This window comes from Sceloporus undulatus, chromosome 8, assembly GCF_019175285.1.
Source record: "Sceloporus undulatus isolate JIND9_A2432 ecotype Alabama chromosome 8, SceUnd_v1.1, whole genome shotgun sequence".
In the NCBI taxonomy this organism is placed as follows: Eukaryota; Metazoa; Chordata; class Lepidosauria; order Squamata; family Phrynosomatidae; genus Sceloporus; species Sceloporus undulatus.
In genome coordinates, this window is record NC_056529.1 from 6,314,293 (window position 1) to 6,340,669 (window position 26,377).

At 41.9% G+C, this 26,377-nt stretch overlaps 1 protein-coding gene across 1 annotated transcript in view; it reads right to left on the reverse strand.

Annotated features, from left to right (window-relative positions):
• Window positions 1–26,100, reverse strand: part of VAT1L (vesicle amine transport 1 like) — a 40,273-nt gene extending 14,173 nt beyond the window's left edge. Inside the window, exons 1-7 of the mRNA XM_042438480.1 lie at window positions 25,519–26,100; window positions 17,826–17,955; window positions 14,656–14,871; window positions 9,966–10,108; window positions 4,684–4,787; window positions 2,337–2,392; window positions 1,461–1,655 (exon numbers count right to left, since the gene is read on the reverse strand). Coding sequence (XP_042294414.1) covers window positions 1,461–1,655; window positions 2,337–2,392; window positions 4,684–4,787; window positions 9,966–10,108; window positions 14,656–14,871; window positions 17,826–17,955; window positions 25,519–25,730 — 1,056 coding nt within the window. The 5' untranslated portion in view covers window positions 25,731–26,100. The remainder of the gene's footprint in view (window positions 1–1,460; window positions 1,656–2,336; window positions 2,393–4,683; window positions 4,788–9,965; window positions 10,109–14,655; window positions 14,872–17,825; window positions 17,956–25,518) is intronic.
• Window positions 26,101–26,377: the final 277 nt, after the last annotated feature.

Below are 26,377 nucleotides of genomic sequence, written 5' to 3' on the forward strand. Positions count from 1 at the left end.
AGACTATGTAGTCTTACTGAATACAGATTAGGTATGGATCTGTAATTTGAGGTTACAAATCTATAATTGCAATACTGAATACCAGTCATTATCTATTTGCACAGCCAAAGTTGGCTTTGGATAATCATATGGTATCTGCTTTGGTCATTAAGACCTGAATGTATTATTAAATTAAAGGACAGAACACATAGATCCAGGCTACTGTCTCTGAAACCTTTCTAGTCTGGGTTGTGCATTGTTTTATTGACCACTAAATCTATATTTGCTCATGATTCTAATTTTTATGGTTGATCTCCATCCTGCTTTATTGCGAAGACAATATTTAAATAATTCAAAATGAAGGCTATTGATTCATTTATTCCTCTGCTTTTCTAGCCAAAACTGTTAAGCATACCAATGGAAATTTGAACTGAATGCAAATGACACTGAACATATTCTTCCCAAACCACAGGATCATTATATTCTTGACAATTCCAAGCCTGAATGTGCTTTGGAAATTCTCCATCAGATCATGAACAGTGAGTAGGATTCGTAAATGAGCTAGACTACAGTCTTGAACAGATTATATTTGCACACATCTCAGTCTAATGTCAGAGTGACAGGATAGTTTGCTGCCAAATGTTAAATGAAATGTTTCCAAACAAATAAAAGAACGTTGTCATTTAAGACTTCCAGGGTAGCATGGCCTTCTGCTATTTGCACATATAAAATGAGAATTAGACCCCAGCTGTTAATCTCCATTTGGACACTACTGAACCTCTTCACACTGTCCCTGCGCAATGCTTACAAAACTGAGAAGAAATGTGTTTCAAATTCTCTCTATTCAAAGATAAGTCTAATTTCTTTCATTGGAGTTGCAAATCATACATACGAAACAACCCTGAGTTCAGGTCCGATGCTGAACATCCATTATTCCATCCAACGTTAAACTGAAATGGCTGATTCACTGTCCATTTGGATGGGGCATCTACAGTAAATTATTGGTTGGGATGGGGCCAACTAATATTGGGTTACTAGGGAAGTACTTACATTCACCATTGATACAGACTTGAGTTGATTGACTCTGGTCAAAAACACATTGTAGAAATAATCCAGTTTGAGACTGCTCTGACTCAGTTGTAGGGGAATCCTGGGAACAGTAGTTTGTTGTGGCACTAGAGGTCTCTGGCAGAGAAGGCTAAATGTCTCACAAAATTACAGTGCTCAGAATTCCCTAGCATTGAGCTAGGGCTGTATGCCACATTATACCTATGCATGTTTCTTTTAATGGTTGAGGCACCTCTGTTCAGAATGACCCTCACAGTCTTTACCTACTGATCCACTGCTGTATTTCTGCAGCTGGCTACAGGAGGCAAGAGGATCCCAGTCATAATATTTTATGCAAATATTTAATAGACTTGCTTCAAGGCTGCCCTGTAAAAACTGGTTACAACGAGAAAGAAAAAAGGCAGCCTCCCTACCTCTTCCAGTGCCCAGAGTGAATCCACTCGTGGTTTGATCTTCTTCTCATTGTACAGTTTTATGAGTTTGTCCACTATGTTATGTATCAGCCCACTCCGGTTTTGTTTGAAAAGCAGGTTTAAGAGAGAAAATCCAGCCATGATTTTGTTTTCTTCATACAGCTTGATGGGGTTCACTTTCTCCACTTGCCACCACTGCAGGAAAACAAACGGCAACAAGATTAGAACCAATATAAGTGATATAAAGAAGTATTGTTTTAAAATAAAATAAAACCCTAACTTCATATATACCACAACACATATACCACAACCTCCTGCTGAGCTAACTGATAGCAAACTACTTTTGTCCTTGGAACTTAGTTTGTTGCAATTGTACATAAGCTAAGAAGAAAGAGGAAAACCAAGAGAGGGAAACCAAGAAAAAGAAAGAGTAACTGGATGATTTTCAAAGCAGCTGAAAAAGTGGGACAGAAGAGAATTAACTGGGGTTGCCCCTGTCAAACCAGGATAGTTGAACAGTACGCTGTTCCTTAGTCGAAACTGGCAACCTCCAAACATGACAGGAATTAATTTGAAAAGTCAAAAATTCCAGCATGACTTTTGCAGCTTGGATAAATCCCTGTCCATTTTTTTAGACTGCAACTCCAAATCTCCTAGAAAGCTTGGAGATTCTGGGAACTGTAGTCCACAAAAGCAACATTTCCAAGCCTTGCTAAGCACTGTCTACTTTCTCTGGCTTGTGAGATGGTTATTGTACAGCAGAAGTGAAAAGGAAGGAAGAGATGGGCAAACATAGAGAGGGCTGGGAGCCTGGCAAACAGCAAGACATGTATGTATAAGCTGTGTATAAGAGAGCCAGAAGATCTTTGCACTTACCGATTTTGCAAAGCTGAAGAAACTTTTCGTTTCCCCAGTAACCATGTTTGATGAGCCTGGAAAAATAAAAAAGCAAAGAAAGAGAATCCATGAATGTAGAAACTGCTCATTACAGACACCAGACCTGTGCCTAAGTGTGCATCTTTAGTCAAAATCTTCAAAGAACATCCCCATTCTCTACACCAAAAAAGGCTTATCAAAGACATATTAAGATGAAATTGCCCATTCTATTTGATGCTGCTGTTCCCATTCAGAAACCTGGTTGTGCTCCCAATTATGTTTTCAGAACAATTACGGGCCAAATACCTCCTCCAAGTGCCTTCCAATTTCAATCATGCCAAGTGGCTCCTTGAGAGATGTGGGACGTGCTGCCCCAAATCTTGGTACTTTTGCAGTCCCCACTGCTCCCAATTGGCTGGGGAAAACTCACAGTGGTGCAGTGGCAGGGAAAACAAAAAGGATCATCTTGCTGTCCTATACCATCTAGATGGGTAGGAAAAATACATATTGAGAGGGCTTTGTGGTGCAAGGGACACTTGGGCATCCTACTGTACCACAGACAGAGACATTGAGGTCATTTCAGGTGTAACTGCAGCCACAAAATTGGTAGTAGCCATTGGTTTTGGATGGGTGCGGGAAATGGTGAAGTCCAATAACCCCTACGTTCAGAAATCCAGCAGTAAAACTCAGAATACCTTTACTCAGCAACTAACCAGAGACGTTGTTATCAGAGTTATCAAAGCATAACTGAAGCACATAAAATTTCAGATCTTTGTTGGGCTACCTCCACATTCATTACAAAAGCAAAACATTATTTTCTTTCCTCTTTCTTCCCCTGCCAGCATTCCCAATGGCTCTTCTGGAGATAGTCTCAACTCTTCCATTAAGCACAAAGGAATATGCTCAACAGTTTCCAGCAATTAACACCCCACTGTATATCCCATCATTCCCCTCAATGCTGCATTGCATATAAATACCAATAAATAGTGAGCAAGCAAAGCTATACCCTTCTACATTAACATTAAGGAAATGGCAGGCAAGCTGAATGATGCGGCTCCTGATACTGGGAAGAGATCATCCATAAGGCTCCCAATTCAATGTGGCTTACATCCACACATGAGAGCCAGCTTTTATGGCTCTTCTATTGAAATCTAGTTTCCATCTTCAGTTATTCAAAGGGGTGCCATATAGATGCTGGGAGACGATGTTCTCTCTTGCTTCACATGACCTGGTTTATGCAACTGCTTCAGAAGTGATTGAGAGTAAACGTTTGCAAGAATGTCCTGATGGTATAAGCTGTTTAGCCATGGAGCAGATTTGCTTTCAGTTCTCTTTCATTAAATGTTTTTAAACCCAAGCTGGGTGGCCATCTATCAGGGTGCTGCAACAATGGATTCCTTGAACCGGCAGGCAGTTTGAGGTCCCTTCCAACTTGAGGGGTCTGTAACTAACCAACTTCACAAGCAATCACCCTGGCATTGTCTGTGGATTGTTTTTGCAGAACTCTTTGAAGGGGAAACCCTGGCATTTGTAGAGTCAACCTTCTCCGAGGCCTTTTGCTTGCCAGTTCCCAGGAGCTGGTGGGTGTCAAGATGGTAAATATCAGCAAAAGTGGGAAGGGTAGTCAAGAAGAGGGGGAACTGGATTCTTTAACAACATGTCAGGTCTCTGGCCTGTAGTCTATAAAAGCCAAATTGCCTTCTGAAAGATCTTTTCAGACATGATGGGGAGAGGGGTTTTGCCGTTTTACTGCCAAGATAATCTCCTGCACATAGAGTGAGGAGAATTGGGCTGAAAGCCCAAATACTTGTCTAGCTGCCTGGCAGGGCATAAGACTGTTTTCTTACCAAAAGGCTCTTTGTGAACTAGGTGATGTGAAATCCCTGGGAAAGAAACTTCTTGAAGGTGGATGGGAGATGTAACCAATGATGGGATAATCAGGTTCTCTGTGAGATGTTCTGGTACCTTGGACAGAGACCCTGATTATCCCATCATTGGTTACTTCACAAAAGAGACATTTCCCTTATGCATTTCTCTCCTCCCCTTTTAATCTCTTTTTCTCCCTCTATTCTTGGCCTGTTGGGGTCAGGCCAAGGCTATGGGATTGCTCTAGTGAGAAGTAGGCCTGGGACTAAGGGCTACCAATCTAGGATTCAGAAGAGAAGACTGAGAGGTGACCCTGGAGTTGCTTCTAAAAGTAGGGACTGAGCTGATCGTTGGAGGGCAGTAGGAAGAAGAAATTGCTCAGTGTTTATGGATACCAATAATCACCCAACTGGACTGGCTGCCCAAAGCTGGTTGTTGTTTGAGCAGGTTAGGTTTTCTATGTTAGCTTACTTTTACTTACCATATAAAATGTAAGTCCCAAGTGGCTTGAGAAGACTGAGACCTTTGCCTGTATTTTCTCCACAAAGACAATCCAGGACGATGTCTACACCATCTGGCGAGATTCTGAAATGGGAGAGACAGACAGGTTTTACAATAAGAGGCTTGCCATCTTTAACCCTATGGACTCCTGCAGATTCTCACAGGAGTAAAGAGCAACAATGGAAATAGAAACAGAATACAGTCTGGAAGTGGGACTCTGTGGTTCAAACACTCACCACCACAACCTATTTCTAATGGCAGATATAAATATGGTGAGGTTCATGTAAGCACGACCCATCCAAATGCTGGTGTCTCCTTCTTCTGAGTTTTTTAAACAGAGGTTGGATGACCATCTGTCAGGAGTATTTTGTTTGTGTCTTCCCACATGGTAGAGGCTTGGATTGGATGATCCTTATGCTCTCTTCCAATTCTATGATTCTATGAAATGTTTTTACCATTTGCTACAGCTTTTACACTTGCAGCATTATGGCTGAAGATCACTGGCTCTTCTCCAAGTTGGATACATTATGTATAGATATGGAAGACACCATCTGTGTGGCATGCCAAATCTTAAATATCCATTCATAGAAACATGACTAGCACTGATACTGATTTCTCCCCACTCTCAAATCTGTCCAAACTGAATTTTATGCCTGGCATCTTGTTAGTGACATACATGTCCAGAAGTCATGCTACAGATGCAGGGTGAATTATGAGTCACGATGTAGCAGACATATCTTGCTGAAAGTGGCAGAAACAGAGTTTCACATACAGCAACATTGTGCATTGTGGTTGTGTTTTTAAAATGTTGTGGTCATTGTGCCAATGTTCATTATCATCATAAATCATTGACCTGGCTGCAATCTGTGGCTAGGATGGGCCATTAGCAGAAGAGGTGGGCAAGAGCTCCTGGGAGCGGCATAACCCCCTTTGAATGTCAAAGTGCTATAAATCATCCCCTTCATTTTTGGATGGAAATGGCCACTGGTCCCTTTGGGTGATGCAACAGGGCATTTTGCCCCATTTTCACTCTCCCCCTCATTTAAGCTTACTGGGGCAATTTCTCCAAGGGTAGAATTATCCAGAGGTTTCTTCCCTGGTTCCAAAATTGTTGTGTCATGTGTAGAAGAGTATTGGGGGATATGTGACTCCTGCTCACACTCTTCATGTCCAGCACTAGCATAACACTAGTATAAGAGCATTTAAAGATCTGGTCAGAATTCTTATACAGATAGGTTCTTCAATTGTGTTCTGTGTTATAGTTCAACCAGAATAATCTGATCATGTATTGGAGACAGCTACCTCGGCCCTACATCCAGGAGTTATAAAGTTTAAGAGATAAGCCTCAGATATAAGACTAGAGAAAAAGCATTTAGATTTGGGCATTCCTTGATTGAAATATGTAGATAAAGTATGATGTATAGCAGGACTGGGCAACTGTGTCCTCCAGGAGACCTTGGAGGGCAGCATCCCCTTGCCACAACAGCTCCTGCAAAGATATCATATTTGTGCCAGTTCCCCATATGCCATGTCTTTTGTGTCCTGAGGTTGGGCACTTGATCACAGATTGCACATAGATCAGGCCAATTAAGCCCACAACAGGACAATTAAGAAAAGCAAATCAGGAAGGCTGAAAGTCCACCTCCGCTGTAGATTGTACGGTAAGCAAGGAGAGAGGAAAGCTATATACAATCATTTATTGGTATTAAAATTTTGCAGGACCGGATGAGAACAGAGGCCAGCATAGGAAATCGAAATTAAGGGCTTTTTTACACAGAAAGAAAGGAAAGCTGTAAATAAGAAGAGTGGAAAACGCCAGCAAATTAAATGCAGATATGGTTGGAACAACACATGAGTTAAAATGAGATGGACGCTACTGAGGGTTTACATGGTCCCTTTGCTACAGATCGGAAGAAGACCCTGGGTAGCGTAATGGGTAATGTAAATGGTAGGTTTGGGCCACTTTCTGTATTTTACACAACCTTCCTTCACAGGATTGTTGTGAAAATAAAACAACAGAATCCAGCAATGGATCCATGAGCAAATAAGAGAATGAATGGGTGAAAGGTAATGTCATTGCCATTGCCATCATTACACTGGAAGCAGACCTAGAAGGTAGTGTCAATGTGTCCAAGTAGGGCCAGACCTTGGTGTCGGTCTTGGTGATCTTAGGGGAGTTGGAGTTGGGAGAAAGGAAAGCAAGGGCCCATGGGTTAGATGTATTACGGTATATGCATGTGTTCCACTGTGTGTAAGATGAAATCTGTTTCTGGAAAAATTATGGCCAGATGGGTTGAAGGAAGGATGCATGCACAAGATATTTCTCCCTCCTTCTGTCTAGCTCTCTCTCACACACAGATAGGGTCTGTATTTCCAAATACACATCTAATTTGCATGCACGCATGTATGCACACACACAGGTTTGGCCCATGCTTTGAAAAGACTTGGGTGTATTTTTAAAAAAAATTAAATATAATATTAATGGTGTTTAGGAATAGTGTTATGGGGGGGGTAGGGTAGGGTTAGGTGGAAGTGCATACAGAGTCCTAAGGGCTCTTTAGAGCACAGGTTGGGAACCACTGCACTAAAAGTTAAATTAATAATTAAATTAATATCCAAAGGCTTAGAACTCCATCTGGATGCATATCTTAGAACTATAATCTAGTCCTGGCAAGTCATTTTAGAGTGGATATTTGGGAGGCTGGGCTAGTTTCTTGCTTTGTAGAGGCTAACCCTTTACATATATGAATGACTATCAGAGGACAGTGTTTGAAAGATACCACTAGCAAATGAGAGCTGGTAGTCATATTTGAATGAGTCTTCAGTGAGAAGCTGGGCTAATTGAAGTCTATGAGATGCTGGACGATTGGATACCATTCTTTTGAGACGAGTCACTCAAAGACTTTTTAAGGATGGAGATTCAGGAGACCAGATTTCAGAACAAATTTGCTTTCCCTCCCTCTCTCCAAAATGGTGGTTTCCTGATATTGCAACTCCCCATAGGAATAAAACCTTTTAAATTCTGGCCTTAGGTCAGATCTGACGGTGCTCTGCAATTATACAACTACTCACATCACTGGCCCTAGTAATTCTTAAAAAATAACAATCCTCTTCATGGCATCCTTTAATTAAACAATTATGAAAACCATTGGTGCAGTTGTCAGGGATAATTGTTCTCTAGGGAGTCCGAAAGGCGTAAGGTTTGGTGAACAAGTCTGCGTGAGTTGCATTTATCTTATGACAATGATAATGTCTGAAATTGGCTAATAGCAATTAGAGTCACAACAGAGGCTCAACTTTGTGGCCTGGATGATGCATTTTTTAATTCTCTCCCTTGTCCCCCCCCCCCCCCCCCACCCAGGCTGCTTTAGGTGAGTCAAGCAGAAACATATAAAATATTACAATAACATCTGAGTTGCTCTTTACTACTTTTTAAAAAATTTAAGGAACATAAATCAGGGCCATCTTTGCAAGATTAAATGTAGAAGCCACAATATTCTAAAACAGAAACCCCATACGACATTAAAACCCACAAGATTTATCCCCAAAATAGATCCTTCCAGAGATGGATGGTAAACATCACTAGTATTGCAGAAGTTAATAGAAGGATACCAGGTTTCATAAGAGGAATTGTCTACCTGATTATTTCTAGGTTCTCTAATGCATGCTGTCAGGTTTTCCACCATCACTATATATACTCCAGAGTTTATGTAACCAGTGAGAGACTATGGAGACTTCATAGTTTTTCGAAAATTTGGCTATAACCATCCTACTTTCTAAGCACAAATAGGGTGCATCTGCCATCCTCTTGCTGGGGTCAATTTAAAATGGAGGCACCTCCATTTCTGGGAATGATGCAGTGCAATCCGAATCGATTCGGTAGCGTACTCAAACTACCAAAGATGAGGATCACTGTGGCTCTTAAAAAAAGAACTGCTAAGGGGTCCAGTACCAAATGCACTGGCTTAAGTGGGCTTTTCGACCACCACTCCCCAACTGCATCAATTCTGGTTGAAGCAAGTGTGAATGTCACAGAAACAAACTGGTTCCAAAGTGGCTTATTTCTGTAATGTGAATGGTGTAATATGATAGATGAAAATCTGGAACACTCTTGAGAGAAAAAGTGACAAAGCCTCTTTATAGGATGAAGTCTGAGTGAAAATGTATTGTTTGGCTTGAAACAATTTCTGAAAAGAAAGGTGAGTCATCATGCTTTTAGAAGAGAAACCTCATCAAAAGAGGCTATGATTAGCTTGCACTCCTTAGCAATTGCTTGACTTACAGGTAAAAGAGGAGTATGACTTGTACTGAGGATGCTTCAACTGAGCAAGATGAAAGGTGTCAGAAAACTGAACCAACGCCTGCTAAAATGCAAGTTAAGTACCTCAGTTGGACATGCAGTCAGGCTTCTCCTTGTAACTTTCACAGGCTAAACTTGAACAGTGTGTATTATTTCTAGAAGGAATCTCAAAGTAAGGTACAAAGAGTTCTCCCTCTTTGTCATAAAGCTGCATTGCAAAATGTGAAGTTATTATATTTGCTGGTGCAGGTTGAGTCTCCCTTACGTGAAATGCTTGGGACCAGAAGTGTTTTGGATTATTATTATTCTTTGGGGGATTTTGGAATACCTGTATATTTGTGTGTGTGTGTGTGTGTGTGTGTGTATGTGTGTATGTGTGTGTCACACACATACACACGCACACATAATGAGCTATTTTGGAGACCGGACCCAAATCTAAACACAAAAGTCATTTATGTTTCATATACACCTTATGCACGCAGCCTGAAGGCTATGTATTTGCACATATATATTTTAAAATTTAAAAAATAATTTTGTGCATGAAACAAATATGTCACTATATCAGCCATGCATGAAAGAAGTTTTGGGTTTCTGAATAAGTCGGATTTCAGAATTCTTGATAAGGGTGACTTAACCTATACTTTCTCCAACTGCATCTGTGATCAAGCATAGTTCCAGTTACCCATTTGCCTCTCCAGACATTTGCTGGGAATGATAGAAACCATAGCCTAGTACATCTAGAAGAACACAAAGTTGAGGAACTAAAAATCTTTGGCTGTGTACAGGCCTACCTTTCAAACACTTCAGTATTATAAACTTACTCCAACTATCATTGTGTAAAAACCCACATCAGAGGAGAATGAAAATAATACTCTGCAAACGACATACATTGTCATCACTGTGTTAGTTTTTAAAGTCATCAAATAATTAAAGTAAGTGAAACAAGCAATGAATCCACTTACTTTTTAACCTCCTGGACGTAATCTGCATTTCGATCGAAGAGGTGGGTTACAGAGTCTTTGATTGCCTCGTGCTTGAAGGAGGAAGCTGTTCCAAAGACAGTAACATTGGGGACCGTTGAACAGAGCTGGGCAACAGCTTGTCCCTGCAAAGACATCAAGCAGGTCAAGCAAAGCAAGGCTACCATCTGATTTTTAGTTCATTCATCCTTTATTTGAAGCAACCAGCAAAGATTCAAGGAGAGAAACAGAGAGGGTCAGGGAAAGAGAACACCAGGTGGTCATCTGATCCATCTGATCTGTCCCCAACAGGGCCTTCTACCACTCATTGCCCTATGAGAAGGATCCTGGAGAACCTTCCCTATGTTGATACTGTTCGTTGTTGTTAATTGCCAAAGAATTGGCTTCACTTATGGTGACCCTATGAGCGACAAACCTCTAAGTCATTCTGTTATTAACAGCCCTGCTCAGGTCTTGCAAACTTGGGGCCATGGCTTCCTTGACTGAGTTTCTCCATCTGGAAAGAGGTACTCCACTTTTTCTACTGCTAAGCATTATTGTCTTTTCTGAGTCATGTAATCTCAAAATATGGCCAAACTACCCTTACTTCTAGTGGCACACCATCTCTGAATATTTCTTACCTAAGTAAAACCCTATTATTTTCATGGGGTTGTCATAAATGGACAGGCAACCAGAAGCTGTGTGCACACACATACATATATACAATCACAGCTGCACCTTGGATTTAGTGTTGCTCATCCACTTAACTAGATAAAGCAACTTGCATAACAGAAAAATGGGATATAGTTTTTGGAGGGTGAAATCTGTGCCACTTTTAACAATGGAACTCTGTTCTATTACCACTTCCATTATAATCAGCAATATGGCATTGCACAGTAAGGAATGGCTGCACAGAACAGATTACAATCTAAGCAGGCAACTGAACACGTGGCAAGAGAAAGAAACCATTGTTAAAAATGAGTCCACCCCCTGCATACAATAAGACTCAAATTATGTGCTATGGTCATAAATGTGCATTGTGGATGAAGTGTATTCAACAGAATATGTTTATTAGACTGTAAAGGCTGCATACAATTTGGTCTAATATGGTTCTTTTCTTTTTAAAGGAAAATATTTTGGGCAGATCCCCCTTCAACAGATATACAGTGTGACCCCCAGATCTGTAGGATGGGTACCCACAGTTTCACTTAATCGAATCTGAAAAACTATGTTCTCCTTAAGCATTTTCTAGCTCCTCCAGCATGATTCTATGGTATGCTTCCACCAGAGGTTGACCATAGAGTCTCATTGGAGGACTTAAAATCCAAAGTGCAGTTCACTGGCTGCATGTAGCCCCAAGTCTCCCAACTTCCACCAATTCCTACACTCCTCTTTTTTTCTATCCCTGAAACATGGTCACGAGAGCCAGAGTGCCACATTGTTTTGAGTCTTGGACTACAGCTCTGGAGACAGGGTTTGAATCCCTGCTCAGCCACGGAAACTCACTGGGTGACCTTGTTCAAGTCACACTCTCTCAGCCTCAGAGGAAGGCACAGGCAACCCCCTCCCAAACAAATCTTGCCAAGAAAACCCCGTGACAGGTACACTTTAGGGCTGCTGTAAATCAGAAATGACTTGAAAGCACACAACAACAACCACAATGCCTAGTGGTGGTGCTCAACCTCCCTGCAGGTGTGCCACCATTGCAGACACCTTTGGTGAAGTCACGGAGAGAACCTTCTTGGTGGCTGCTCTCAGGTGGTGGAACTCCCTGCCACTGGGTGCTCACTTTACCCTTTCTCTCCTTTCCTTCCTCTGGCAGGTAAAGACTTGTTTTCTGCTGCTCCAGACACCAATACATGGAGCAACAGATGCAAACTGGAGGAAAAGAGATTCCATCTCAGTATTAGGAAGCACTTCCTGACAGTAAGAGCTGTTCAGCAGTGGAACACATTTACTGGGAGTGTGACAAACAAATGGGTCCTAGAGCAGATCAAGCCAGAAATCGCTATGGAAGGTGACAAAACTGAGGCTGTTGTACTTCAGATGTATCATGAGAAGGGAGCACTCATTGGGAAAAACAGTAATGCTGGGAAAGGTGCGGGAAGCAGAAAGAGAGGAAGGCTGCAGATGAATGGACTCTACTAGGGAAGTCATGGGTATGAATTTGCAGGAATTAAGTAGAGCAGTGGAGGACAGGGAGTCTTGGAGATGTCTCATCTATAGGGTCGCCATGGGTCAAAATCAACTCGATGATAGTTAAGAACAAATGTTCTTCTACACTTAATTCTGCTTCTATATTTATTTAGTATGACCTTACTGGAATACATTAACACAGGAGGGCTGGAGTGACCTGTAATTCTCCAGATGTCCTGAACTAAAACTCCCACTTCCTTGCCATTGACTATGTTGGGGTGTGCCAAAATGTCCTACTTAAACAATGAAACTGGACTTTGCATTGATGGGAATAAAACAAGGGCACTGTTCTAGTCCCATAGGGCCCCCATTGTTTCTCTGATGGTTCAGAGGAATGTTCATGACATTTAGGAACAAACTGGGCAATTTTTCTTTTCCTCCTGTCAGGCCTTAATAGTTCTCTGAATACTTTACTAAGGGAGTCCCGAAACTTCTCATCAGAAGGCATTTTGAATGTCTGTTCTCCTTCATTATTCATAAGGAACTTGATGGGTCATAATTGATTTGGTCCATGCTTTAGCTTTTATTCTTGCCATGTTTTAATATATGGAGAACTAGGATGAAAGCCTCCAGGCACTTCATTCACTCTGACGTCTTGCTGGAAAGTCCAACTGAAGATTTACCGCACAGATATAGAAAGAAGATGGATTTTCAGTATACCTCCTTCAGAATCAGTGTGATCTGATTCGACCTGGCTGTAGTAGTTGTCATTCCTCTAACATCTATATGCCAATTACAAAGCCTTTTTGGTCAGAGGACTGGCAAACCAGAGACCAGATTTGACTTCTGAGCTTCCTGTGGCTGGTAATTTCCTAAATCCTTTAGTTGCTCTAGTTTGGAAGAGGAAGCAAACATGAAGCATGCATGATCCGCAACAATTCTGGCTTATTGTTTCATGCAGGCATGGCTTTTCAGTCATTTTCTAAACCATTATCTAGTTTGTTGGCAACTGTGACAGTTTCCTAGGGTACAGGAGGCTGCCAGACTATTCCACATCATACAGTTTTGCCAATCTTAGAATCATGGTGTGACCCCATCCAGTCCAATCCCCTGCCATGCAGGAACTCACAATCAAAACACATCCAACAGATGGCCATCCAACCTCTGTTTAAAGACCTCCAAAGAAGGAGACTCCACTAACTCCAAGGAAGTATGTTCCACTGTCAAACAGCTGTTACTATCAGGAAGTTCCCCCTAAATTTAGGTGGAACTTTTCCTGTAGCTTGAATCCATTGCTTCCTAGTCCTGTGAGCTACAGAAAACAAGCTTGCTCCATCCCCAATATGACATCCCTTCAAATATTTAAACAAGGCTATCATACCACCTCTTAACCTTCTCTTCTCCAGGGTAAATCTGCAGTGCAAAATCTCCTCTAGAGCCCTTTTGAAAGCTTTTAAAAAAACAATTCTGTTGGTGGCAGAAGTGAGCGTTACAAAAGAAACACCAAGGGCCACATGCAATCCTTAAACAATTTGGATTGCAGTTTCATTGGGGCAATAATATGTCCTTTCCCTCCTGATGTTAACTGATGAAAAGTACCATGTATTTAATCAATCAATATTATGGAGTCACTAAAAACAATACATCCATAGTATCCCTGCGTCCTGCTGGATTTCCCTCGCAACCATATTTTTTCTGCAGCTCCATGTTATTTTAACATTCCACGCTTGAGATTTTGGAATTAATATTCAACAAGAATGAAACAGACCTCCTCTGTACTGTACCGAACTGTAATAAGATTATAAATTCCAGTCCTTTACTGCAATGGCCCAGGAGGGGTCATACATCTTAAACATGATTATCTGGAGCTAAAGAGATTTTCTACTGAGATGATTTTATTCTTGTTAGGCAGGTTGCAGCCTGCATGGTCAGAGTTTTGGCAGACAATAATGATTCCCCCCGTGCTACAACTTCCATTCTTCTTTCTAAAGAATGCCACAACAATGGATAGCATTTGATTTTACTGAGGAATGCAAACCTTCCAACATTTTTGCAGATGAAAACAAGGACACATGTGAAGAAGCAACATCAGAATGCAACAATGGCCATAGCTATTAATCAGGAAGAATGCCCAAACTAGGAGATGCTCTAGCAGTTTCTTTTTCCTAAACTTACTGGGAAGGATTTTCTTTTCTTTTCCTATTGCTGAATTAATTGAGTGCTAACTACTTACGTACTTTGAGTAAGTAAGGAAAGGTCAAAGGAGCAAAGGGAGATAAGGAGGCAGAACCTGGAACATGTTAAAAGAAGCTGAACAAGTGGGACAAGAGAAGGTTAATCACAACTGTCCCTGCAAAATCATGACAGTTGTACGGTATGGAAACAATGCTTAATCAAATGTTATATAAAAGTTATTCTGTTTGTACACTGGCAAAAATTTGAAACTCTTTCAAACCTTCTTGACATGTTGGGACATTAAGGTGACACTGGAATTTAAACAAGTGTGACAAAACCTAGAATTCCTTGAAGGACAAAAGTAGAATGAAAGCCAACTTACCACTCCACCCCCGGCTGAGTGAACTAGCACCGACATGCCTTCTCGCAGGTTGGCAACTTCAAAGAGCATCATGTATGCCGTTACAAAGTTCATAGGGAAGGCAGCAGCTTCTGAGAAGCTCATGTCGTCGGGGATTTTGTACACAAATTCGAGCGGTGTGCACACAACTTCTGCCCAGGCGTTGTAGTTGACAAAAGCCATGACTCTGTCTCCAATCTGAAGTCAGTGGAAAGAAACGTAGTCAAAGAAGTGGCATTTCAGCACAGCAGCTACAGAGGAATCAAAAATTACAAACCAGTTTCACACATGTATGTTTGCTATTGGGTGTCTGCAACATGATGCGATGGGTTGGATGCATGGATTTGCCATGACACTGGAGAAAGAGTATTTCCATGTGCCTATAGCCAGCATTGGAAGAGTCAGTGTGGTTTGAGCGTTGGACTAAAACTCTGAAGACCCGGGTTCGATTCCCAGCTTGGCCATGAAATGGATGGCCTTGGGCAAGCCATACTCTCTCAGCTTCAGAGGATGGCCATGGCAAACCTCCTGTGAACAAATATTGCCAAGTAAACCCCATGATAGTGTCATCTAAGGGTCGCCTTAAGTAGTAAAAATGTATTAAAGGCACATGATAGCAACAATCGGCACAATTACTTTCAGCGAAAAGCAGTTCACACATCCAAGTGTATGTATAAATACAAATACTTTCATCAAAGGCACACAAGTGGACAGGTAAATCTGGATCTCCAGTAGATTTCTGGGTGATCTATGGGATTGGCAAAGATTCCCATCTCCTTTTAAACATTAACAATGGCAAATGACGCGTCAACCTTCCCCGCTACCAATCCTAAATTACATGGCTGAAATTAAGCAAGTTTGGGGAAATCACGACTGTTTTTTTCTTGGAACAATTGTGAGTGCCATTTGGCTTTGATATTCAGTTCTGGTACTGAAGAAGAATAAAACCCTGGCTTCAGAATGCTTTGCATCTAAGGGTCAGTCTACAAAAGGTTATGCTATCAACTTTTTTTCACTCCGTCTCTTTGCATACTGATTTAATCATAGATAATCATAATTATAATAATAAAACCTGGAAAGGTTTGTAATGGATTCTCCGATACTTTACTTCTTGGGGAAATGAACAGTCAGAATTATCCACTGGAAAAAGAAGAAAAGAAAAATATATTTTTCTTCCGCTGGGAAACTGAGTCTATCTTTGAGAGGCTTTCTTTTGAATAGAATATGCTTTGTGACATGTCTATCTTTTTTATTTTGTGTTGATCTTTTCACGTTGGTACTGCAAATACAGCCGGCCCTTCATATCCATGGATTCAATGAACTCATGCATCGACAGCTTGAAAAATATATTTATTTTTTAAATTCCAAAAAGCAAACCTTGATTTTGCCATTTTGTATAAAGAGTACAGTGCCGCTTAACTTCACCACTGTATATTATGAGACTTGAGCATCCATGGATTTTGGAAACAAACCCCAGCGAACATCAAGGGTCCACTTTAAACTGAAAAATTAAAAAGTTTTGAAAAAAGGTCGTATTGCTTTAACCATTAAACCATTAAATGTTAATAGATCTGCTCTAGTTGGGATTACCAAAAGGCTTCAGGGCAATGTTTGTTGGGTCATCTGCCATGGTTGGTTTGGTTGTACACCACATAATCCATGACTTCTGTAACAAACTATGGTTAACATGAAATGTAGTGGGGCAAGCAAACATGGCACATGGCTTGCCAAAACATTTTTCAAAGCTGTGCATTAAATTCAGTTCTAAATTTCTTCAATGTGCTAGAATGGCCTCTTTCTCTCTCTTTTTTTTAAAAAAGGGTACATATTGAATTTTGACTGCAAGCTCTATATTATTGCATTTGTATACCTACATCCAACTTTGCCAGCTGCTTTTGATAGGTTCTAAAATAAGAAAGCAGCACACATTAGTCTTGCAGCTCAAATTCAATTAGAGACTAAAGAGAATATAATACCAGTAAAAAACAGCAAAAGAAAAAAAAATATTTATTTCAACTATGAAGCAATGCAGATCACTTTTTAAAAGAAGAGGTTATTCTGCTATATATCTGTTATGCAATGCCTCCCCACAATCTGATGGGGTGTATCCCAGTTATTTTGGACTGCAAGTCCCATCAGCCTCAACCAGCGTGGTCTTGATTGGGAACAATGGGTGCTGAAGTCCAAAACATGTGAAGGATACCAATCTGGGGGAAGTCAGGATAAAACAAGAAGACAGACATTCAAAAAGACATTCTATTGAATGTCCTCCTGCCTTGTTGTTTTAATCACTTTTTCTTGACAGTTTGTACATTTAAGAAACCTTCAGCAATGGCATCTGTTTTATGGTAAGTTATCATTGAAGGTTTGCTATGGTTGTCATAAAACAGATGCTATCGCTGAAGGATTTTGAAAGGATTTTTTTCCTAAAAAGAACTCAAGAAATGTTATCCTTTTTAATGACAGTATGTTTTTTCGAATCACCTAGAAATATGTGAGGTCGAAGGCTTATGGCCAGCATCCATAGTTTTTTTGGGTTTTCCGGCTATGTGGCCATGTTCTAGAAGAGTTTATTCTGGATGTTTTGCCAGTATCTGTGGCTGGCATCTTCAGAGAAGATTCCATTTTTAGAGCAATCTGAACTCAAAGATGCACTGTGTTTAGGGGCTTAGGAACAAGTGCAGCCTTCTTGTGCCAACTGAACTGGCCTTATGTTGGCTAAGCTGCCATGCTGATGGCACAACTCCCTTTTATTAACTGATCTCACAAATCAGTTGGCAGGAGGATATATGTTGGCGCAACAGTTTTAACTTCTGGTTGAGATCAGTTGGCAGAAAGATGTAAAGGAGTAGCATCACTTCCTCCCCATTTTTGTTGTTGTGTATCTTTCAGTCTGACGTATGGGGACCCTAACTGCCATGGAGTTTTGTTGGTAAGATTTGTTCAGAGGGGGTTGGCCATTGCCCTCCTCTGAGGCTGAGACAATGTGACTTGCCCAAGGTCACCCAATGGGTTTCCAAGACTGAGTGGATATCCAAACCCAGGATCCTACACTACACCTATCCCATTCATTGACCCATCCCACTTTCACTGTTACCATCCCATTTCACTTGGACTAAGAATGGCCAAGGAATGTCGACATGTCTCATTACCTCGTAGCCTTTCACATTGTCACCCACAGCTTCTACAATTCCAGAGCATTCAAATCCAGGGACAAGTGGTGTTTTGGGTGGATTGTCTATGTTCCCCTGCCGAACCATCAGGTCAATGAAATTTAATCCACTGTGAACAAAAGAAAGAAGAAACGAAGATATGAGGGTGCCTGTTACAGCAAAGGAGACTAAAGACATCAATGCATAGAAAGAATGAATTCCCACAACGCCCTCCCCCCATAAATTAGTTTACCTAACATGAATTTTGCTAACAGAACATTCCTAAGTTGGTGATGGAGGTGTAACAGCACTAAACAGTTTGCCATTCCAAAGTCCTTGCATCAGCCATGCTGGAATTCATAAAGGCATAGAACCAGAGGGGAAAGGTACCACAAAGCCCATCTAGTTCAATCCCCTGCCATGCAGGAATACACAACTAAAACACTGCTGAGAGATGGCTGCCCAACCTCTCTTTACAAGCCTCCATTGAGAGTGAATTCACTCCCTCTGTTTCATTGCTGAACAGCTCTTACAGCCAATACATTCGTCCTAATGTTTAAATGGAATCTCTACTTGTAATTTGCATCCATTGGTTTGTGTTCTAGTTTCCAAAGCATCTGAAAACAAGTTGGCTCCATCTTCAACATAAAACATCTTCAAATATTTAAAGATTGAGATCATATTACCACTCCATCTTCTCTTCTCCAACCTAAACATACCCATAAGGAACTTCTAAAGGGCATAGGGGCTGAACAAACCACTCTTAAGAGGCGGCCTGCAGCCATCTCTTTCTTTGCCGGATCAAGGCCATGGCAACTACATGCCAAGGTCTCAATCTGGCTTTTCCATGGTGCAGAAAGGCTTTTCCTTGGTGCATAAAGTGGCTCCTTTTTGTGCTGCAGAAAGGGTGCCATAGCCACCAGTGCTGTGGCTTTTTGGTGCTCCTTTGGTGCTGCGTCATCTGGACGCAGCACCAGAGGACACTGTAGCGTCGCATATATATATATATATATATATATATATATATATATATATATATGTATATGTATATATATATTCTCGCCAAGAAAACCCCATGATAGGTTCACCTTAGGGTTGCCATAAGTCGCAAATGACTTGAAGGCACACAGTGCAATACACACTGAAATTTCAAGAGAAAAACAAAACAAAAAAGGGCAGGAAGAATGTCATATGGGTTTAAAAAAACAACAGCAACCAATAAGTGGAGTTTCAATTCTTGCCAAATACCAAGGCTTTTCGGGAGTTTGGAGTAGCCTATGTATGCAAAGCTCATGTTGCATCCCAAGATTTGTGTAATTCACCTTTTACTCTCATTCCTGATGTTATTTGACATGCTGCCTGCTGAAAAATACTGAAGAACCCGGTAGTTTCCTGACAACTGTGAGGTTTCAGTCTTAAATAAAAGCACTGTTTTATCTCAGATGCATCTTTCCAAATGAACCAGTTGGAATGCCTACTCCTCCCCAACACACACACATCTTAGTTTTGCCTTTCTAGGCTGGTAAATGAAGAAGAGGGTAAACTGATCAATGCACTGAAAGAATTTCAATAAAGCTGAAAAGAAAAGAGTTCACACGTTGGGAGTAAAGGCTACTAGCAAAATCAAAATCCTTTGCTGTAACTGGCTCTGCTCTAGAAAATCTTTGCTACAGAGCATTCCTATTCCTATGAAAAGTCTTTCATTGTATTCCCAGTTCTGTCAGAGAACCCCTCGGGGCGCGCCATTTCCTTGTCTTTGTGTCTCTTCTGAATATCACAAAATCATTAACGCTGTTTAAAGATAGAAACATGTTTACACATTGTCTCTCTGTAGCAGTGCCAACGAAACTACCCAGTATATTGTTTCTGAAGCTTCCTAACAGCCTGGGATATAATACCAGAAAAGAATGTCTCTGGGCCAAACCCCATAAAGATACAATATAGTGCAAGTCCAAAACATCTGGAGGACCAAAGTTTGGGAACCAGTAAGTTTTCTCCCAACCCATTTTTCCTTATAACAATCCCTGTTAATATTGGGTTAGGCTAAGGGGATTATCACACGGAGGCACTTACGTGAGCGAAACGTTGCTGAACTGTTGCAGAACCGCAAAGGTGGAATCGTCCGTCATGCTTCTAAAACATAATTGAGGCTTCCTGCTTTCTTTCCGTCAATGAAGTGTTCACAGAGAAGCCAGGAGAAGCCATATTTTGAATATCAGGATATCCCATTATTCAAAAAATGGCTTCTCGGTCGACAGAAAGAAAGTGGGAAACCTCAATTACATTTTAGATGTGCTGTGCAACGAATGATCCCACCTTCACACTTCTGAAACAGTTCAGCAACATTTTGCCCACATAAGTGCCTCCATGTGATAATGTCCTAAGAAGCACTTACAGACCCAGTGCACTTCAGAGGAGAGAAAGGATTTAAATCTGCGTTTCGGCAGTTCACTTCCAAAACTGCAAACGCCACACAACACATGCTTTTGTAACTATCCCATCCTTCAGACAACAGAGCTCTTCATGTGGGCGCATGCGGCCAACAGGTGGAATGAGTAATTCCACCAATGACTGGCATGCTACACAGTGCCATGCGAATGCCAAGCCTGGGAAAGCAGAGTGGAGGCCAACATGGAGATTAGTGAAAGGTCCTGACCTAGAAAAACTGGATGAGACAACGGCATGAATACAAGACGACATTCATGAGGAGATCTAGGTCACTGGAAACATCAATGGAAATGAGTATCTAATTTAATTATTGTGGGTCGAGCATTGATTGGATCGCGAGTCCTGCCTCCAAATCTGCAATTATTAGGTCTACAACAGGCAGTATTTGTGTGTATTCTTGATATATGTTCAACCCAATGTACAATATATATTGGGTAAAACCCAATCAAACCATGTAAAGTGACTTTAAATTATGCACTTGTTTATTAATTGTTGTTGTGAGGCTGTGTTCTTTCTCAGCTACTTAGTTAAATATACTCAAGTATACTTAAATAACCTTCAGTAGACATTCATAGGTTGAAGATAAGGCCATGTTAATTGTTCAGACTGTTCAGGCAGTTAATCAAATAGGGAAAAGGAAGAGGAACGGGAAGGAGAGGAAACATTAATGAGACATAATTTTGTATTGTATTTACTTTGTTGTTATTCCGGTATCTTTACTGCCAAGGGTTGGGGAAAGGTGCTAATGGGATTTTCTGGGTCAAAATCCTTGGGCTAGATCTAGAGTCTGAACAAGCCTACCAAACAAAAGAGTGAGATATGGAAAAGTCTTTCATTAGGGCACAGAATCAGGGAGGCAAAACTGATCCTTTGGAATATAGGATGAAAGTGTACTATCACAGTGCAATCTAGGATCGGATAGAGGTCCATTTTGCTAACCCAACAGAACTGAGCTGGTATTTGAGAGAGACAGCAAGATCCATAAGATGCTGCTCCGCTCATGACCCTTGGCAAAACAAACCAGCTCGCCCCTAGGGAACATCACTCTGGCGTGTCAACTGTTTCTAAAATAAGCTACACACCATTCACCTTGACATTTACTTCCCATGAAATGCTGGGCATTTGTGTCGCAGCAACACAGCACATCTCCTGATAACAAAACACCCCTTTCCCTGAGATCTATGTCCAGAGGAACTAACTTCAACTGATCACAAATACAGATAGCTACTCAAAGAAATGGAGAGATACAGAATTCTGCAACTGTTCTCCAAATGCATACTAAATGGTATTTAGTATGCATTTGGACAAATACATACTAAATAGATTTTCTCTGAATTAAGTACTGTTGGTTTTGATAAGGTTAAGTAAGGAAGATCAGGAATGAAGACTTAGGTCCACCGTCCAAAACACACTCCAGAAATAATCCAGTTTGAGACCACTTTAACTGCCCTGGCTCAGTGCTAGGGTATTCTGGGAACTGTAGTTTTGTGCAACATTGAGCCTTCTCTGCTGGAGAGGGCTCTGGTGCCATAACAAACCACAGTTCCCAGAATTCCCCAGCACTGAGCCAGGGTAGTTAAAGCGGTCTCAAACTGGATTATTTCTGCAGTGTGTTTTGGACCAAAGTTTACTTTTTAGTCTACTACCTAGCTATAATTTGTTCATAAATAGTGTCTTTCCTTCAAGTAATCCCAGGGGTTTCAACAGTGATGGGCTGAGATGAGGAAGAGGAGAACTCAGCCCAATCTGGCATCACCAATGCTAACCTGCTTTGTGCATCAAATTCTTTCTTAGATGTGCATTAGCCCTAAAATTTGCAGCACTAAAGTGGTGCTCTCAGCTCAGCTCAGTGTTAATTAAACTCAGTTTTTGTTTCTGCTAGATACTGCAGAAGTTGTTATTGAAACTATAGGTCTACTTTTCAGTTTCTTGAACACATTGCCAAGTATTCAGGTACAGCAGAATGCACCAGACTCCATCTGATCCTGAAATATAACCAGGTTTGGCCATGGTTAGTAGAAGGATAGGAGATCACCAAGGAATACCAGACACTGCAGACTACTTTTCTGACCACCTTTTAAAAGTCGAAACATGCGGGACGTTTTTCAGACGCGTTTGCACCAAAGAGCAATAACGTGAAAATGGAGCAAATGGAAAGGCGACAAAAATGACACCTTTTTACTTTCGGAAGTTTCTGAAAGTAAAAAGGTGTCATTTTTGTGGAATTTCTGTTTGCTTTATTTTCACGTTATTGAGCTTTGGAAGAAACACTGTCTGAAAAACATCCTCCATTTGTGTCCCCCCCCCCCTACTTTTAAATACCATTTCTGCCTGGGATTTGTCTAGTGTGATAAGGTCCTCTGAGTATTCTTTGTCTAAGAAAACCCAATAAAATCCAGGGCATTGCCGTAAAACAACAGTTGATTTTAAGGCATATACAAATCAACTAAAAAAATAATGGCTGGAGGGAGGAGTTGGAATTGAAAAATATAGGTGTGCTCAATATTTTGAAACACAGAAATTATTGCCAGGCTTTGGAGAAAGATGAAGAGGTGGGAGCAGAGGGAGGTATTCATTCTGAACTGAAGCAATGAAAATAATCAATACGCTTTTTGTCAGATTCAGCTGGGCCAGAATCACCAAACACAACCAAACCATAACTGACAGACCCAAAACGGAGAAAAAGGAAAGGAAAGTTAACACCATGAAAGAAACCCTGGAATGGATGACAGGGCGAAGCATCCTTTTGGAAACCAGCCAGTCTACTATTAAACTGCAAAGTCACAGACACAGAGGGAAAATGAAGACTGACGGAGAAGAACCCTAGAAGGCCAAAAATGCTGCGTTCCCTCCCTTCTCTCCTCTGCATCGCTACCCAAAAGGCTGAACTATTGGAGTTACACATTCCCAAAGACTCCCCGTCAGCAGCGGAGGAATGCGTGTGTGGCTGGTCTTTTAAGATGCTTGGTTGCCAAATATTGTTTTCCAAGAGCCAGGCCGGAAGGAGCGAGACCAGCGATGGTGGTTTGGGCAAAAAGAAAGACAATTAAGGCTGCAATTTTCTGCCTGTTTTGCTGGGAATGGTATCAAGGAATGGGGGAAGAGAAATTTATTGCTGAGTCAATGTAGACAGGATTACACTGCAAGACTGCAATGCAATGCACAGTTATTTGAGAGGCAGCATCTGAGGAAGTAGACTGAAGTCTAGGAAAGCTCATGCTGACAATTTCTTTATTTCTGTTAGTCTCAAAGGTCCTACAAGATCTCTCTACATACTGATTCTACAGACAAACACGGCTATATCTTTGGGAGGAAGAGTTATTGCACTTAGTGGGAATGCCAGGTTCCAAGTGCAACAGTCTCAGTTTAGGATGGGTTTACTCCCAAGTGAAAGGGGAGACCCTTTCACTTGGGAGTAAACCCATCCTAAACTGAGACTGTTGTACTTTGGACATGTCATGAGAAGGCACGACTCACTAGAAAAGGCAACAATGCTTGGTAGGGTAGAAGGCAGATGGAAAAGAGGAAGATCCCATTTCAGAAGGATAGACTCGACCAGGGATAGACTCTGAGTCTGCAAGGCCTGAGCAGGGCTGTTGATAATACTGTGACTTGGAAGTCTCTCATTGTTAGGGTCACCATAACTTGAAGTTGGTTTGATGGCATTAAACACCCAACAAAGCCTAGTGTACATCTGGGTCCATGGCCCCTGGGTTGCTTCCTTCCATGTATGAAAACTGCATGGAAGCGGGGCAGCTTACCATATATACTTGACTATAGATCGACCTCATGTGTAAGTCAGGGCAGGTTTTGGGGCCAAACCTATAGCTTTTGATACGACCCATGGATCAGTCGATGGTAAAAACTCGTAACAAAAGATCTAAAGGACGAAGCAAAGGGAAGCGATGCCAAAGCACTTACAAAATCCCAGCAGACATAACTGTTTGCGCTCACACTAAAAAGGTTGGATGGATGACAGAATAGAAGGGAATCGGTGCTTCCAGGACAGATTATGCTCTTGCCTTTGTTCCCTGTTTTATAAGAGTTAAAGCACAAGACTTACATTGACCCATAGATAAGTCAATCCAGGTTTTTGGGGTCAAGATTTGGACTAAAATGTCTAGACTTGTACATGAGTATATATAGTATTTCTCAATAGGATGGAAAGGAACAATCCTACCAAGCTTTATTGTTGTTGTTGTTGTTGTTATCCACTCTCGAACGCGACCCATTGCGACTCTGTAAATGAGACATCACCAAGTCCTCCACTGCTCTACTCAGTTCTTGCAAATTCATACCTGTGACCTCTTTAATGTACAATGTACAAACTGGCCATTAAGGCCGGCCTGGGGGCGGAGTTGGGCCGCGGCATCCATATGATGCACACACCGACTCCGCCCCATGGTGGCGCAACCGCATGCGACGTTCCCAGGAAAATGCCTTTTGAATCCCCTGATTTTCCCCTATAGTCTCCATAGAGTCCATCCATCTAGTGTGCAGCCTTCCTCCTTTTCTACTTCTCCCACCTTTCCTAGCATTATGGTTTTTTCCCCAATGCTTCATGCCTTCTCATGATGTGGCCAAAGTACGACAGCCTCAGTTTAGCCATCTTGGCTTCCAGGGAGATTCCTGCTCTGATCTGTTCCAGGACCCATTTGTTCGACTTCTTGGGATCCCTCAACACTTGTCTCCAGCACCACATCTCAAATGAATGGACTTTCCTCCCATTTTCTTCCTTCACGGTCCAGCTCTCCCATCCATTCATGGTCATGAGGAGGACAATGATGGATATGAGTCTGACTTTTGTGTCCGGTTGCGTATCTTTACAAGGATCTTAATTCTCTGTATAACTTTGCAAAAGTGCAGCATTGTCCAAAATCCCCCAAATAGCGACACATTTACTGGGCGAGAGAGAGAAAAAGAAAGGCTGCATCCATGCTGCAGAATTAACCTGGTTTGATGCCACTTTAACAGCACCTGAGGTGCCACCACCAACTCCACGTCCCAGAATTCCATGCCATGGAGCCAGGGCTGTTAAAGTGGCATCAAACTGGGTTAATTCTGCAGTGTGGATGCAAGCAAAGAGAGAAAGCCAGAGACACACACAGAGAGAGGCAGTAAGAACATGCCTTTAGAAGTGAAGGCTGAAAAGAGAGATGGAAGAGGAGCACTGATTAGGATGATGGTGGTAATAATAATAATAATTGATAATTAATAATAATGAGTAATAATAATAATACTGGACCAGGCTTTGACCCGGATCTTGAGCTCTCCCTCCTGGGCTTCGGGCATGAGCTTCTTGGCCACCCGGAGCTTGTTGAGCCCCCCGAAGGCGGAGAGGACCACGGCGCGCATCTCCTTGGCCTCCCCGCCGGCCCTGGGGCCTCCTCCCTCGGCCGCCTCCGTCTCGATCATCTGCTCCGTCTCCTCCGCTTTCTCGGCCCCTTCCTTGGCCATGGCAGCCAGGCAGATGGGGAACCAGGCGAGGAAGGACCAGGGATGAGGCAGGGATGCAGGGATGGAAGATGATGCTGGGAAGAAGGCAGCCCCAGCGCAGAGCCGGTCCTTGGCTCTTCTTCTCTCCACCGGCGGCAGCAGCACCAGCAGCAGCAGCAGCCTGGTCCTCTCTCTTCTCTCTCCTGTTGAATCTCTCTCTCTCTCTTGGAGTGATGGAGGAGGAGGAGGAGGATCCTGGGCTCTGGGCAAAGGCTGCAGCTGAAGGGAGGAGAGCTCAGGTCCTACTGCCAGCCTCCCACAAACCAGGGAGGAGGAGAGGCGCCCCCACAATCCTCTTCCTCCTCTCTTTCCTTCTCTTCCTTTTTCCTTTTCTTCTCCTCCTCCTTCTCTTTTTTGTTCTCCTTCTCCTCCTTCTTTTCTCCACTTCTACTTCCTCCTCCTCCTTTTTCTTCTTCTCCCCCTTCCCCTCCTCCTTTTACTTTTCCGCCTTCTCCTTTTTCTTCTCCTATTTCTCCTCCTCCTCCTCTTTCTCCTTTTTCTTCTTCTCTTCCTTCACCTCTTCCTTCCTTTTCTTCTACTTCTCCTTTTCTCCCCCTGCTCCTCCTTTTTCTTTTCCTCCTTCTCCTTTTTGTTCTCCTTTTTCTTCT